The sequence below is a fragment of the Momordica charantia genome, assembly GCF_013281855.1.
Source record: "Momordica charantia cultivar OHB3-1 chromosome 11 unlocalized genomic scaffold, Mcharantia_2.0 BLBB01000011.1, whole genome shotgun sequence".
NCBI classification, from domain to species: domain Eukaryota; kingdom Viridiplantae; phylum Streptophyta; class Magnoliopsida; order Cucurbitales; family Cucurbitaceae; genus Momordica; species Momordica charantia.
The window spans coordinates 7,446,376-7,462,645 of NW_028275159.1; the positions used below are offsets into that span (position 1 = coordinate 7,446,376).

General features: G+C 31.6%; 1 protein-coding gene across 1 annotated transcript; it reads right to left on the bottom strand.

Annotated features, from left to right (window-relative positions):
- Positions 1-11,751: 11,751 nt before the first annotated feature.
- On the bottom strand, positions 11,752-16,146 carry DRP5A (Dynamin related protein 5A). Its single transcript, XM_022284077.2, has 8 exons — positions 15,685-16,146; positions 15,345-15,536; positions 15,048-15,254; positions 14,429-14,857; positions 13,864-14,091; positions 13,588-13,783; positions 12,678-13,344; positions 11,752-12,499 (listed from the first exon to the last, which is right to left on the bottom strand). Exons 1-8 carry the CDS (start codon positions 16,021-16,023, stop codon positions 12,310-12,312), a joined length of 2,448 nt encoding a protein of 815 aa, XP_022139769.1. The 5' UTR covers positions 16,024-16,146; the 3' UTR covers positions 11,752-12,309.
- Positions 16,147-16,270: the final 124 nt, after the last annotated feature.

The following is a 16,270-nucleotide window of genomic DNA, read 5'->3' on the forward strand; positions in this document are numbered from 1 at the left end:
CAAGGGATAGTTCAGTTGACAAAGACTTTAATCTCTTTGTCACAATAGATGAGACGTCTCAAGTTCAAATTTTTCAATGAGTTTAATATAGGAACTTTTGATGTCTCCTGAAAGAATGACTTATACTGTCAGTAGAAAAGTTATACTTTTGAATAAACAAACTCACGTAACAAATGTAAGTTTGGCTTTTTAGACCGTTCTAGAAGAGACTTTAATTTATACATATTATTTTATTAAGGAACTATTTATGGGAACTTGAACAAAAAATATTCTATTTTTTGTCAACTTAAAAGGAATATATTTTTTTAGAGATAGATTAAGAAAAACAAAATAAAATGAAAGGGTTTGAGGTGTGATTGGCTGGTGAGCAAATGCCCAACAGTCCATGGAATTGGAACAAGAGGATAGCATTTATTTGGTTGAAGGAAGGAAGGAACCAAGAATTTTCTTTTTTTTTTCTTTGTTAATTTATATATAAAAAAAAGAAAAAGAAATAATAATTATGTTTGGAGGGATGGGCATAAATCATAATAATGGGAAATATTTGGTAAAGAAAAAGAAAAGCAGAAGTAGGCTTTGACTTAACAGCCCCTGGCCAGAAGGACTTGTTTGTCTATGTGTCTGCCTAATGCCGTTGGGATGCTGGAATTTTAAAATTTTGATTAAAAAATATTTTTTGATTCGTGTATTTTTATTGGAGTAACGATTTAGTCTCAAACTTTAATATGTAACCATTATTTAGTTTCTATAATTTCAAATTTGTAACAATTTAGTTTCTATCATGAAAATTTTGTTCAGTTTTTGGCTTTGACTAAATGTATTTTTATAAATTACAAAGACTAAATCGTTGTATGATAAAACTCGAAACTTAATTTTGATAAGAATTTTCACAATAAGACTAAATTGTGACAAATTGTAAATTATACAGATTAAATTGTTACCAATTTAAAAATGACTAAATCGTTTCGGATTAAAATTTAAAAATTAAATTATTACTTTAACTTAATATATTTTTTAACTTAAAATTTTAAATTTGATCCTTTAATTTCATAAGGTGTCTCTGTCGTACTGTTTTGACGCTATTTTTCCCTATTGGAATACTGATGTTTTTTATTTGGTTAATTATATTGGTTTGACTACATTAACATTTAGGTTTGAGTAGAAAATGGAAGAAGATAGATTTTAATAAATTTTTAGAAACCAAGTTAAAATTAGGTCTAAATTATAAGGATGAAATTTATAATTAAACCAAATAAAGAATCTGTCCAACAAACTTTATTATTATTATTATTATTATTATTATTATTTTTTGCAAAAAAAAGAAACAGTTTTTTCGATTTGAACTAAACGAATTACTTGCTAGAAGTTAAAGTTATTTTATTTTTTAAATTTTGTATGGAATTTACATAAATGGTAACTGAAGTTGATGACTTTTTAGAGTTCTGTTGATTTACCATTCTTAGAGAACATGATTTGACAAATCAATTTTTTTTTCTTTTTTTAAGCAAAATGTGATGGTAGGTAAAAAATTCATGAATCGATCTCATCGTCTTTACTGTATAGAAACTATGTATAAAATCACTAGAGATGACTTGACATTAGTGTAGCCATCTAGTATAGGGTCAAAATAGCCCGTTCGTGTGAATAGTTTGACATATCATTCTTGAACTCTTTTGTTTTTTTTTTCTTTAATTTTAAGCAAACTTCAATATTGGTAAGAAGAAAATTCATGAATCAACCTCGATGTCCTTATTTTATAGGATCTACAAGATAACTAGAGGTACCTTACCTTGTCCCTCGTGTAGGCGTCTAGTATATAGGCACATCCTATTATTCGTACGATAAATGATATACTTCATGAATAACTTGAAATTATTTTTCTCACTTTTATCACTCATTTTTGTTTATATCATTTTTCTTACAAGGATGGTGTCTTTATCCAGAAAATGATTGCTGAATTTTGTATTTTTAAATGGTCAAACTTTGACATTTTTAGGGTGAAATTGATAAGTGATTCTTAGAAGCAAAGTTTTGTCCATGACATCATTTTTTAAACCTAACCTTCATGACTTGAGATGCAAAAATCAAGTACAAAACTCACATAACATTAAATGTCAAGCAATAAAAGTGGTATTGTATAATCTAAGTTATAGATTAATCATCGTCGTTCAAGTGGTTAACATATATTAACATATATTGGAGATTTCTTCTTATATATATCTTCAATCTCAATCCAATTAGTATTAGGATATATTTTGATGCGTGGCTTTGGTAGATTTAATTTGAATATGAAAAATACAATTTATTTATAAAAAAAAAAAAAAGGAGATTGTTGCCACTATGTATTGAATATGAATATGTTCTTGTTCCAAAAATAAGTGTTTGCATATAGTAAGGGAAATCCCATTAGATTCCCAAAATTTTAGCATTGTCAAATCCAAATTTCTGAATATGTTTATTCCCACATCCATATTAGCTAGTGGCTCTTAATTTTGTTTCCATTCTTAATACTAAAAAAGAAAAAAAAAAAAAGAAGAAAAAGCACTTGGAATCCAATCCCTTCCATTTGTATATTTGAAAAGAAAGAGAAGGCATTGTTTGGTTTTGGTAGTCAAAATTAAGATTGGAATCATTTCAATATCAAAATATGAGAATTAAAATTATTTCAAAGTGTTGTCACTTCTTTGATTGTTTGGTTATGTTCAGGTTGACTTTTTTCTCCCTCATATATCTTGTATTAGAAATTCTTACCCACCACTCAACAATCACGTCTAGAGTTTCACTAGCTCAACAAATTAAATGAATACTTATGCCTTATGTTATTAATTGCTTGTCTAACTATAAGATTTTTTGAGTCACGAAACAACATTCTCCACTACTTCATGGCCTACGTGATCCCGAATTCTACCACATTAGGGTTCTCTTAAATTTTAGCAAACGCCCTCTTTAAATATCATACACAAAGTTGTTTGAGGTATAATTACTTTCTATTTATAATCTATGAATTCTCTACTCTTCCTTTATCATCATGTACTTAATTTATCATTACTTTAGTAAACGCTATATATATATCTATATCATTGAACAACTCAAGTGTCTTTTTTTTTAATCCCAACAACTCGTGGAGATGAGAATTTTAAAGTCAGAAATAGGTGTCTTAACCAGTTGAGCTAAGTTCATATTGACTGAACAACTCGAGTGATTTTCCTTATTTGTTGGACATCAGTTGTTAATCAATATCTAACATCTAACTAAGTAATCGTTATAAATACGATGATTGAATTTACATGGTGTGTTTTCTCCAAAATACGATACTCTACCAATCATGTAATTTGATTTTATAAACCTTTTGTTTCCAAAATTCTATGATCATGGGGATGAAAATGCAAAGACGTGGAGCCCAAATTAATAACACAAATCTACAATAATGTCAAGTGATGGATTTGTTAGAGGTTAAAATATCAATGATTTGATTCACTCATATAGGCTAGTCCAAAAGCACCATCAAAGGTCCATACACACTCATTATCTTTTCCCTACCAACCATAATATGTAATTAAATCCCTACATATATATATATTACACATATAATATTATTGAATGACTGTAAATCACTTGGATAAAATAAATAAAAGATTTCTCCAATATGATAAAGTAAGCTTAGGGTTCTTGGGAGCTCAAAATATCAATTCTTTTCCATTATATTTTCATAGAAATATTATATTTGATCGAGACTACTAATTATTCTTTAGGTAAAGTGACCATCGTGGATTTTGAACTTATTTTCTCCTAATTAACCTTAGCTCTTTTGGACTAATGAGTCAACCATGGTGATTTGACAGTTTTTATAACCTATCTTTTTTATTTTAAAAATTCAACCATGATAATCAGAAGAAAACTCTAAAATCTTTTAGCCCTTATTTGATATGATTTCTTTTTTTTTCCCTGTCGTGAAAAGTTCTTATTTCATCCTAGCAATTTATTTGGTTTCTTTTTTTCACATTTCTTAAGGAAAAAAAAACAAAAGTTTAAGAACTATATATTTTTTAAAATTTTTTAATTTTGACTTATATTTTTAAAACGTTTTCAAAGAGTTGGATAACAAAACAAATAATTACGTTCGAAATATGGTTTATAAACTTAATTTTTAAAAGTAAAAAAAAAATAATAAATAAATTGTATAAACAATCAATACAAAATGAAGGAGGACAATTATCAGTTCCTTGTTCGCTCGCCCCTAATTTCTAATCATTTTACCAGCTTCCCTAGAGAATCATATGTTTTCAACTCCCACTCAATATTTAAATAAAAATCTACCATTCAATTTCTTTTTTAGTTCAACAAATACATTATTGATGCAATTTTTGGGAAGTTGGTCGGATTGAGAGTCGGTGAACCACGACCGCCAAGTGATCAAGGAGAGTGGGTCTGGTTAGGAGAAGCCAAGACCCGATAGGTTGTGAACATGGAAATGATGAGATCTTGTTGTTTGGAAGACCGAGAGAGTTTATAGTCTTTACGAGATCTTGGTTTTGGAAGTTGAGGCGAAAACGACCTACAAAAAGAGAAGGTGAGTGGATGTCGACATGGTGCCGGCGTACCACGCTCCAATGCTTAAGTCAGTATATGAACTTAAGAGGAGAGAAGTAAAGAATGGCTTGAGAAGAAATGATTTAACTTGGAAGGTTACAGGTCCTTTTTATTTATAGGAGATGTGGTATGGGGGAGGTGCCGTGAAGATCTAGGAGTGTGAGCAGTACTAGCTGAAAGGCTCTCATACTATTTGGAGGGCACGGAGCATAGATGCCAAACAAACCTGACCCCTATCTATCGTCGTAGAAGCAGTCCCAATCTTTAAACTTTCGGAACTGGTGGGGTACTAGGCACAAGATAATATTTATCTTAGTTGTTCATAGCCATATGGATGCGCTTGGTCATGCAAGGATCGTGCTATGGCCGCGCTATTGGGCAACGCTATTTCCTTCTTATGTCATGTTAAAATATCTCTACCAACATATATAGCTCATTTTTTGCCTAACTTTAGTGTATTTTTTAGTGCATCATTTAGCACATCCTATAATGTACCATTTATCGCATCCTTTTCAAAGAAAGACCTTTAAGGGATAATTTTGTGAGGAGAGATCTTATAGTTTAAACTCTTTTAAATATAAAATATGAAATTCGAACCTCCGACTTAGAGAAAAAAATAGTAGATCCGTAGCTTCTATAAACTCAAATAATTTTGTTAGTTACAATGGTGCTTGAAATTTATTGCATTCGAGAGGGAGAGGGTGGAGATAAGTTGGGACAAAAGTCTTGAGTAATAATTGCATCTCGAGAGTGTGATTTCAAAAGGCTCATTAATGACAATATGAGAAAGTTGTTATACTACATAAATAAATATATAAGTATATGAATCTCTCTCATTTTACTTGTGTGCGATACTTCAGAAGTACTGTATTAAAAATTGAAAAATACTTAAGGTAGAACTAAATTTTATTCTCACCCCCCATAAAATAAACATTTAATTATGCTAAAAATAAGATTGTTCCTTATCCTCAGAGAACTAAATATTTTCTTTGAAAATGAACGTGGTCTATGGACCACTTTCCCTTCACTTTTCAATGCCCTTTTTCTAGGCCACACCTCATCATCATTTTGTCTTCTCCTCCCTCCTTCCACCCACACAACATCTCTCTCACATATGTAAACTAAAATATCAATGTGGACAAACTTTCAAAAACTTCCGATTACGTGAGAATGTTGATTCAAATATCAATGTCGATAGATGTTCTAAAAAGAAACATTTAAATTAATAAATAAACAATTCAAACTTTTTAAGTCAATAACACTTTGTTGTTAGTATCTATATTCACATTAGTGACGTTATATATATATTTGTATTTCATCGATATTTATACGCTATAATGAAAAACATCGATCAATTTGAACGACATTACTCTACACATCAACGTAGTTTACATTTGTTCTAAAAATAAGATATTGAGATCCTCGCACTTATTTTTATTTTAACTAAAGAAAAATCACTCATTTAACTAATTTGGGCTATTTTTAGCTAATATAATTTTCAATGGGCTAAAACAAATTTTTTTACCCTTCTTAAAACTTTCGTCTGTTGTCCACCTACATATATAAACAATATTTTTTTGACGATAGAAAAGTGTTTTATAAGAGTCCATTCGAACATAATTCAGTTGATAAAACACTTATTATCGTCTCAAAAGTAGAAAAATTATCCTAGCCACCAATGGTTGACAAAACACAGTTAAGAAAACTATATAATATGGAAATTAAGATCATTACCGATGATAATATGTTTTTATATTAACTGCTATTGAATATCTGATAAGTCATTATTTTTCTAATTATTTATTTTACCTTTTTCTCTTTGAATTGTCAAATATTTAAGAGTGGTCAATACTCTGACATCTTACGGATACGGACTTAATGCTTTCCTTGCGTAGGTTCAACTTTGCCAAGTTTCCAAGAAAAGAGAATGTGCTATTTTAAAAAGATTTTAAGTGAATTAAAAAAATTATATAAAAAAAAAAAACGTTTTTAAAATGTTGGCCGGCTTGACTTATTGGCCAAAATTAAAATAAACATTATAATTAAAAACTAAAATAGTGTGTCAGAAATGTTAGGTTTTAATGCAGAGAGAATGCAAAAGACAAAATTACAAAGGCAAAGTCTTTGCTTTGATATTTTCTCTAATTTTTACTTTGTACTTTGTAGGATCCGCCGGCCCCACCAAAACCCCCATATATATTATTTAGTCACAAATTTATCCACATCCCCAACATCAATAAGTATTATACTCAAATTGACATAATTATTACGATTTACTTGATCATATTTGAATTAATCATTAGTTTTATATCTAATGTATCATGATTCTTATGATTTATTGTGGGTAGAGGTGAAATCAATCAAAGATAAATTAAACATATGCCCCTCTCGTCTTGAAACATGGGTAATTTGATCACAACTCGGATATGTTGAGGATGAGGTTGGAGTGGCCAACTGTGCATAATGCAAAGTGAAGCTGGACTGAGAAAATGGGGAGGTTACGCCCGTGGAAGATCTGTTGATAGTTGACCGAATGTCATTTTAGTTGACGGATAATCTACTAACAATCGACAGAAGATCCGCTAAATGACAGATACATTTAATTACATAGCGTCATTTGCAATAGTCTTTTTATAAAATGCAGAGTCCCACTTTCGTAAAAGTACGTAATCTCTATGCATTTTATTAAGCTCGAGAAACCAACTTGGTGCAACTTATTAGTAGGCTCAAAGTTCATACTCGCATAGTAAGATGTTACTTCATACAGTACAGGTATCAATAACTTCCACAATAATTATATGCATTTTTTTTCTTTTTTAATATAACATATCGGGTAGAGATTCGAATTCACGATTTTTTAATCGAAGATAGGAGACTTAAACTGGTGTGCTATGTTTAGATTTGGATAATCATATCTCTATTCTATATCACTTTTTGCCTAAATTGTATTTGAACCAAATTGCTCACGCACCCATAATTATTGTTTCAAAAAGATAAAAATAAATGATAATTATTAGAGGTTCACGAGTTCAATATAAATAAAATATATACTACGAAATTTTTTACTATAATTACATATTTACCATTCCTTTTTTTTTTTTTCCTGAAAATGAGACTATTCCATGAAATTTATTGCATAAAATATTGTGACCCATTTTTTTAATTCTACGTTTTATGTTTTTTAATTTGACAACAATCTACTATTTTTTCTTTCATTCTTTAAATTCAAACCTTTTCTCTTTTACTCTTACAATCAAACCAAACAGTATTTAATTAATATAATTGTATTTATAATGTGCCATTTATTAATTAATTAATTTGAAGAATCTAATTGTAGATTTTCAAAAAGGATGGGCTGGAGGAATATGGGACCAACTTGTTCAAAAAAATTTATCATTTTTTTTTTCTTTTGCAAAGTCAAAGGAAAAAATTTCCATATCAATTATTTTAGACTCTTTTATTTCTAATTATTTTTTCTTTCATATTATGCCTTTTTTTCTTATTTTGGCTAATAATCTATGGTTGATTGTTTCATGTTTGTAGATTGATATATTCCTATATTAGTCATCAACTTATCTTTCTATTGACCAAACTTCATAATTTATATGTTGGAAAATAATCATATATTTATTAATTGTTTATGACTAAGTTTAGATATAAATTTTTAACTTCATGTAACGCTCTTGATGTAACATTGCAGGTACATGATTTGAACTAAGATTCAGAATCAAGATTTCGCCTGTTGATGCAGCATCAAGGCCATCAAGTATCAACTTCAAATTCCTACTCAAATTTTGGGTTCATACGTTATCTTTTATATTCTCGTACTTTATTTTCGTAAAGCTTAATTAGCTTGATCCGTTAATATAGCAAGCGATTTATGGTTTGGTTTACTTTTTCATATCTTTAGCCTTTTGGTGAATGGGAAGAGTATTATTTGGGTAAAAATTAAGTTATTATAACTAAAATGACATTATCGTCCAAAAAAGGATGAAGACTTTTCTACTTTTATATAGCCTTTTTATTTTATTCAAACTTGAATGAGTTTCTTTCAGTCCATTTTGGTGGGTAGTGCCTACCACTTGGATATTGGCTACCAAAAATTAACTTTATAATATAACATAAATATGTTGGTTTGCAGTCCAAATTAATAGAAATTTATGTTCTTTTCAAACATTGACATAGTCCTACTATCCTATTAGATATGTGATTATATATTTTTGTGGGTCATTTTCTTTCTTCATTTTTTTTTTTTTGTTTCTTGTGATGATTGAAAGATGGTTTTAATCATGCAAATTTATATTTTTGTTCTTTTTTATAATGGGGTGGAGAGGCTTCTAGAAATGCTATTATTTAATTCTCTTTTTAGAATGAATCGTGCCAATATAAATATAATTAAGCGGTTAAAATATCTTGCTCTTTTTTTAAAGTTCGTCAATTAAATCTCCATCCCCACCTTTGTTGTACTAAAAGATTAACTTCTCGTATGGTTAAGAAAATTAAATAAATAGTTAGATATCGGGTAGAGTAAAGATTCAGACCTTCAACTTTGAAATGTGATTAATTATCTTTTCTATATTTTATAGGGGCAATTGCAAATATGACAAAAACATTTGATAAAATTAACAAAATAGCAACCATATTTAGTTTTTTCAAATATAGCGCCTTTTTTAAATAAAAAAAAACGAAGGTTCAATTTTAAAATGACAACTTTACCAATAATATACATCTGTAATATATCTGTAATATATATGATAAATATATGTGATATACTACTGATATAAGTGTCTAATATACTATTGATATACTACTGATATTATGAGTATCTGATATACTGCTAATACTGATATAAGTGAAAATTTGTATTATATTTTAAATTTTTAAAAAACGGGTGACATATTTTTTTAAAATATATAAAAGATTTTTGCCACCCAACCCTTCCCATATTTTATTGGTAAAATACTATATCTTTTTTTTTATTATTATTAATTTTTCCATCTTATAACTACTTTCGAAAGTAGTTTTTTGCCCTAAGAGGAAATTGTTTTTAAAAATGATATTTTACCCACCTCTCTTTATTCTTGGCTTAGAGAATTTCCAAACTTAGTGGTCTCATAATTTATTGGCTCACCCACACTTAGAAAACAATATTAATTGATTGATTGATTAATTTTATCGGCTCGATAATGCCAAATGTAATACTGTCAAATGATAAATATAATTAACTATAGGGTTAATTAGGAATACTGATTGAAATCAATTTACAAATATTAATTAAGATGTTGTGGACTACTTAATTCTTTTTCAAATTGGTGGTTGTGGACCACTATTCAATGCTACTATACAATGTGGATGAAAATTTCAAAATTTTTTAATTAAAAACAATTTAACTTGATTTAGTTATTAAACTTTTAAATTTGTAACAATTTAGTTTTCGAACTTTAATATGTAACAATTTAATCTCTATTATAAAAATTTTCATCAAAATTACATATTGATTTTTTTTATTGTATAATGATTTAGTCTTTGTAGTTTATGTATTTGGTCCCTACTCAACGTATACAAGAAATCTCATTAAACCTCAACAATATTTTTCAAACTAAATCATTACAAATTTTAAACTATAATGATTAAAGTGTTACCTATTAAAGTTCATAAACAAAATTGTTACAAATTTTATAGTATGAGAATTAAATCGTAACAAACTAAAGTTTATGGACTAAATCACTCCTTTTTTTTACCATTTTTTTTTATTTGCTTTCTATACCACCTATTTCTATTTGTTTGGTTGGCTATAAGGTAAGAGGTTGTTGACATGAGCAACATCTGAAAAATATTATAGTGTTTGACTTTAATATTCTAGACCAACCCATATTTTCTATCATTTTCTTTTTCATTATTCTTTTATCTTAATTAGGATATAATTGAGTATATATATATATATATAGGTGGAAGTGAACAACAATTCTTATTTTTTGACACTTCCAATGTTAAAGACTTTCAATGTATTATATATATTCAAACTAATTAATGAAATTGTCCTGAAATAGAATTGATAATATGGATATTTATATTTTAGAGATGAAGATAGATCATTGGAAACTATTTTGTTTTTAGTTTTTTTAGTTTTTAGTTTTTTAATTTAAGTTTGTTTATAAAGAACATTTTTGTTGGCTTCTTCGATATTATTGTGTAAAAAAAAATTTTAATTATCGTCAATAGTAGTATAGCTCAACAACTTGCTTCGTAAATTGAAAGTTCAAATTTTCACTCCACACTTTTTTAATAAAAAATAAAAGAATGCTCATCATTTTCATCATTTAAGAAAAATGTTGACACATAGGACATTATTCTCCTTAGATAATTGATCAATTTGAGGCCTTACTTTATTACATTCAATTTGAAGTCTACATCAAGGAGAATCTGACTTTTGTTTAGTAATTATAATGAAAGACTAAGGTTAGGGCTGATTTGATAAAAATAAATAAATAAATAAAAATTATTTTCATTTTCAATTTCAATTTTTTACAATTTGTTTAGTAATCATAAATTTCTTTCTTTTGCAACTTACAATTTGTAAACAATTTTATAATCCCAGCCAATTTCTTAAAACCAAAAACAAAATTTGCAAGCTACTGTTGTTCTTAACCTAGTTAAGATTTAAGAGGCAGGAAAACATAGTTCTTACAATTTTGGAATCATAAATCTATAAGCAAATTTGCATTAAATAAAACATTAATTAGTAGAAATAAAAATAGAGGTTTATGGTGGAAGAGGAAATTCAGCTTTAATAATGAGGAAGAACAAACTTGCAACTTCCACCATCAGCATTTACAAAGACAGCCAAACAACTAGACCATAGCCTCCTAAAATTAAGCATTCCATAGACCTTATGAGCAAAGTTTGCATTGGCATTCAGTTTTTCCAATGCAAGAATTAATTAACTTCGTCCTTTTGACTTCCAACTTTTGGTTGAGTGGTGATCAACCCCGTTTGTCAAAAAATAGGATAACAAAAAAGAGTGCAAGAAAAGGAACTGTGACGGATTCCTATAAACTGTGATAGATTTCTTTAAAGAATGATCAGATCACTTAAACTATCAACTAGTTATGGTTGGTATTGTAAACTAGAATGACCCAGATGAGACCATTAAACACAATATCAGTATGAACTAGTAATTAGATTTACCGTAATCCATCAACTTAAGCTTTAGAATTCCATGACAATTTAACATATGTCGGTGAATGTACAACTAAATAAGTTAACAGATAAAGTATCTCTCATCTTGCGTAGCCATCTAGTTTGCACTTCAAGACTTCTAGTACAATCAACAACAGCTGAGCAATTGCAATCATGCAAGCTATTGTACACATCAGGCAATGTTTAAAGGAAAGAGAAGCCTAAACAGGAAGAGAATACACACTTACATTGGGCGGAATCCAATTACGAAAAAAATGCGATGCTCTCATAAGTGAAATCAGGGAGTTTATAGCCTTGATGCAGGTCAAGTGAGCCAACAAAGTGATTGAGCTGCACTTTAAAACTCATTCAAACATTCTTATAATCTTTCTGATGCTTCAGGAGAGATTGCCTTTCTGAAGTATCTCAAGAAGAGAATACAAGCTTCACATATTATGGTATTGTGCCGCCAGGGACGCAAATATTATGGTATTCTTTAGAAGTGAGGAAGAATAGCCTTAATTCAAGTCCATTGAACCGTCAACAAAGTGATTGAGCTACAGTTTTGAACTCATTCAAACATGTCTGTAGTATCTTTTGACGCTTTTGGAGAGACTGTCTTTCATTCTGAAGTACCTCAATAGCACCCGGAGCTACGAACATGTCTGTGAATTTCTCGTCATTCACGGCGAATAATTCCAAACAAAGTGCCACTACCAGTCTTTCTCGACTGCAAATCGCCACATATAAGAACAAAAGTTAAATCATTTGTTTGTGGGGTTTCTTTCTCGAAGAAAATCAAATAGTTTCAGTTTTAGCCCCACAATCATATTATATTTCTAAACCCTATTGAAAACATTGAAATATCTAACAACTTCAAACAAATTTGGGTATAATAGTCAGCTTACCAAGGTGTTAAAAATCCAGAATTCAATGTAGACATCACACTTCGCTCTATGAGAACTTCACGAATCCGGGCAAAATGCTGTGCTGCGGATGAGCAAATTTCCTTGTAGGCTGAGCTATATCTTGAACTGCCATCACCATTACCAAATAAAGTTCCCCCACCATCTTGACCGCTTATCCGGTTAGAAGTTCTGGTCACTCGTGAAGCCCTTTTCCGAACTCCAATATCCATCCCATTCCCAAATTCCTTCTTTACTCCATACCCAGCATCACAAGGCTGCTCCGGTGATGGAGTCTCCGGAACAGTGATTTGGCACTCTCGAAGGGCTTCTCTAGATTCTGTACCTTTTCCTGGTGTTATCTGCTGTATGTTCCTTTCTGGAGGTATGTTCTCCTGATCCTTCATCGTTTCATCATGAGATACTGCTCCAGAATCAGATAATTCAAATGAAAACAAACCTGCAGGGGCCCGATTGATTTTCTGGAAAGAGCCTCCTTCAAAGTCGTTCTCATAGCAGACAAGTGAATATGGGCTTGTAACAGAATCGAGGTGGTGACGAAGTAGTTGCTTGCATTGTTTAGCAAGATCCTTCAGAAACCGGATGTAAGCATGCCTTAAAGCAGCATGAAAACCAACATAGCCATCCATGTTACAGTGCTTCTTCCCATCTGAAAACCAAAACCTCAGTTTTAGAAGGCATCAACCATAAATTAACCAGAATGCAGGGTTTTTTTCACCAAAAAAATGGAAGAGAATATAAAAGATTGTTCCCTGCATTACTATAGAGTTTCCGACTCCCCCATGATTATAGGTTAGTCAAAAATGAAGTGCTGTATAAGTAAGAACAAAGAGATTAAAAAAAAGCCAAATAGAGTGAATAAATGTAGGGAAACTGGGAAAAGTTTATTTACTTTGTGATTCATAGGCACGATTTCTTTCCAGAGCAAGATCAAAAAGATTTTCCAATACAAATGCAAGACGATCACAAGCAGTATCTAGAAGAGGAGCAAGCCACGATCGTGCAGCTGCACGGGCAATCTCTGCAGCTGCTTCTGTTAATCCCCTACCTCCACGTTTGCCAGCATGAGCAAGTAATATGTTTGCTACCTGTTTCCATAGAGCAAAGGAGCTTAAGCAAAAGTTAGATTTTAAAAATGAATCAAATTTGAATAACGGGTCATTCTTACCTTCTCTCTTGAAACTGAAGGGCACTCAATGGAATAAGCAGCACATCGGAACTCGAACATTACTCTTTCAAAAGCAGCACCACCATACAACCGAAGAGTAGAGTTTGCAGGTTTCACCTCTGATGTAACACCAGGCCAACTTCCATTGCCACTTCCTGACTGTTCCTCCAAAGTAGTTTTCCCCCATTGCTCTGGAGCAGGATCTGCTGCTCCCTCAATCAATGCGCTCTATACCATAGAGGAATAGTATAGATTATTTTATTAAACTAGAACTAGAAGGCGGCTAAGTTAATGAGTATGACAGAAAGATATTTAAGTAAAAGATCAGACATTTCAAACAAACACTTCAAATAGATTGAATCCACGATGTAGAAAATTCAAGCAAAAGCAGATAGATAATCTGCAGCTCAGATGCATGGTGAACTGCTGAAAAAGTTCTATTATTCACAATTTTGAAGCTTTGAAATGTCGATGACCCAAATACAAAAGTCCAGAGAAAATATTACAAATATATGTTAATAATAACCTACAACAATAAAAATATCAACGTCAAGGAATTTCTCACCACATGATTACTGATAGAAGCTGTATACAGCATAGCAGATCTCCTAAGATGTGCAATATCTGAAGTAGCCTGAATTTTTGTATCCATTCTACATAGATCAGATGCAACTTCACCACAACGCTGCTCTAGCAAAGCCAAAGTTGCTGGAGCAGCTTCCTTGTACCTCTTCTGAAGCTCAGATTCTAAATACTCCCTCAGGCAGCCAAAACCAATATAAGACCTAAACTTCTCTTCATCGAATCCTCCCTTGACACCATCACGTAGGTGACGAAGAACTTCGGAATCTACTTGAGATATTTGGCGGCGAAACTCATCATTAGAAACAGTATTTCTGTCCTTTGGCAAGGCCACAAAAAATGGGTGTGTGTTATCTCCAAGGTAACCGCTGGCACTCAAATATTTATCTACTTCCCATCGGTCACTGAATTCCTAAACACGCGGAAGAAAAGATCATAAACTTTTACCCATATGATAAAGATCACTGAATTTCTGCTGCTGTACATATTTCAGTCAGTTTCTTGGTTTCATGTTCATGGAATTGGTCATAACTTTATGATATAAAATTCTCATCTAATATTTCTTTAAGGGAATGAGTTTTAAAAAGTTTGTCAGTTCGTACCTTAAGACGATTATCAAATTTGGAGACTACAACTATTGTCCGTCTGAAAGCTGGATCAATTTCACGAATGGAATCCAACCACAATGATGAACACCACTCTACGCTACTTTGTTGAAGGAACAAGAGGATACGATGGGGAGGACTTGCGAGTGACTTCACCATTGAAAGAATTTCTTCCGGTGTGTTCTCCGGCTCCCCCTTCCTAGCCTGCCAAAAAGTACCAATAGATCATTGAGAGTAAGAAAAGAAAGGATATCAAGTTGAAGGAATCAAACATGAACAATCTCTAAACCAAACCTTAAGAACAAAGCCAGGGGTATCGATAATGGTAAGGTTGGGACAATGTGCATATTCTGCTCTCATCACAATTGGCTTGGAAGAAACTGCACTTTTAGTCTTCTTCAATAGTGCCTCAGTTCGAGACTTTATAATGTCTGCAATTGCAGATGCTAAAACTACAGGATTTCCATATTCTTCAGAATCTTCCTCCTGTTCCCCACGAACAAACAAGTCGCATAATTAAAAAATCAAACTAAACCCCATAAATCAAATCAGTACGCCCATGATTACTACAAATACAATCCTGCAACAAATCCGAACAACTCACAACTCAAAACCCCCAAGAATTAAATGAGACCTGAAACCGGCAGCGGGGCTCGAGAGCGGTAGGATCATGGACCATCTGGAGGATCAAAGGCCTGCGTGTACCCATTTCGACCTCGCGGACATTGAAGCGGAACCCTAGGAGGGCTTCTAAGAGAGAGCTCTTGCCGTCGGATTGGCCACCCAAGGCGACGATCTCAGGGATCGGAAGCTTCTCACCAAACGCCACAGCGGCTGCCTGGAGGCGATTGTAGGCTTCGAATCGGGATCTGGACTCGGACGCGTCTACCCGGTTGGAGCTCTGAGCCTTTCTGGACGACTTTTCTACAGGGGTTTTGGTCGGCGTAGCGTAGAAAGAATTGGAGGAAGCCATTGGAGTAGTGGCGAAGAAGAAGAAGAAGAACGGAAATGGAGGCGGAGCGGAGTAGCGAGGACTGGAGGATGAATTTGAATTTGAACTTTCGTTAACGTTCGATTGAGGCTGGGAATACCACCAGTGGGCCTGGGGACATTTTCGTAAATATCTCTTCCCATTATTTCCAAAATCAATTATATAAACATTTTCATATTTCTCTTCTTTAACTAATTTCACATATTAAAACAAATCTAATTTTTAATGG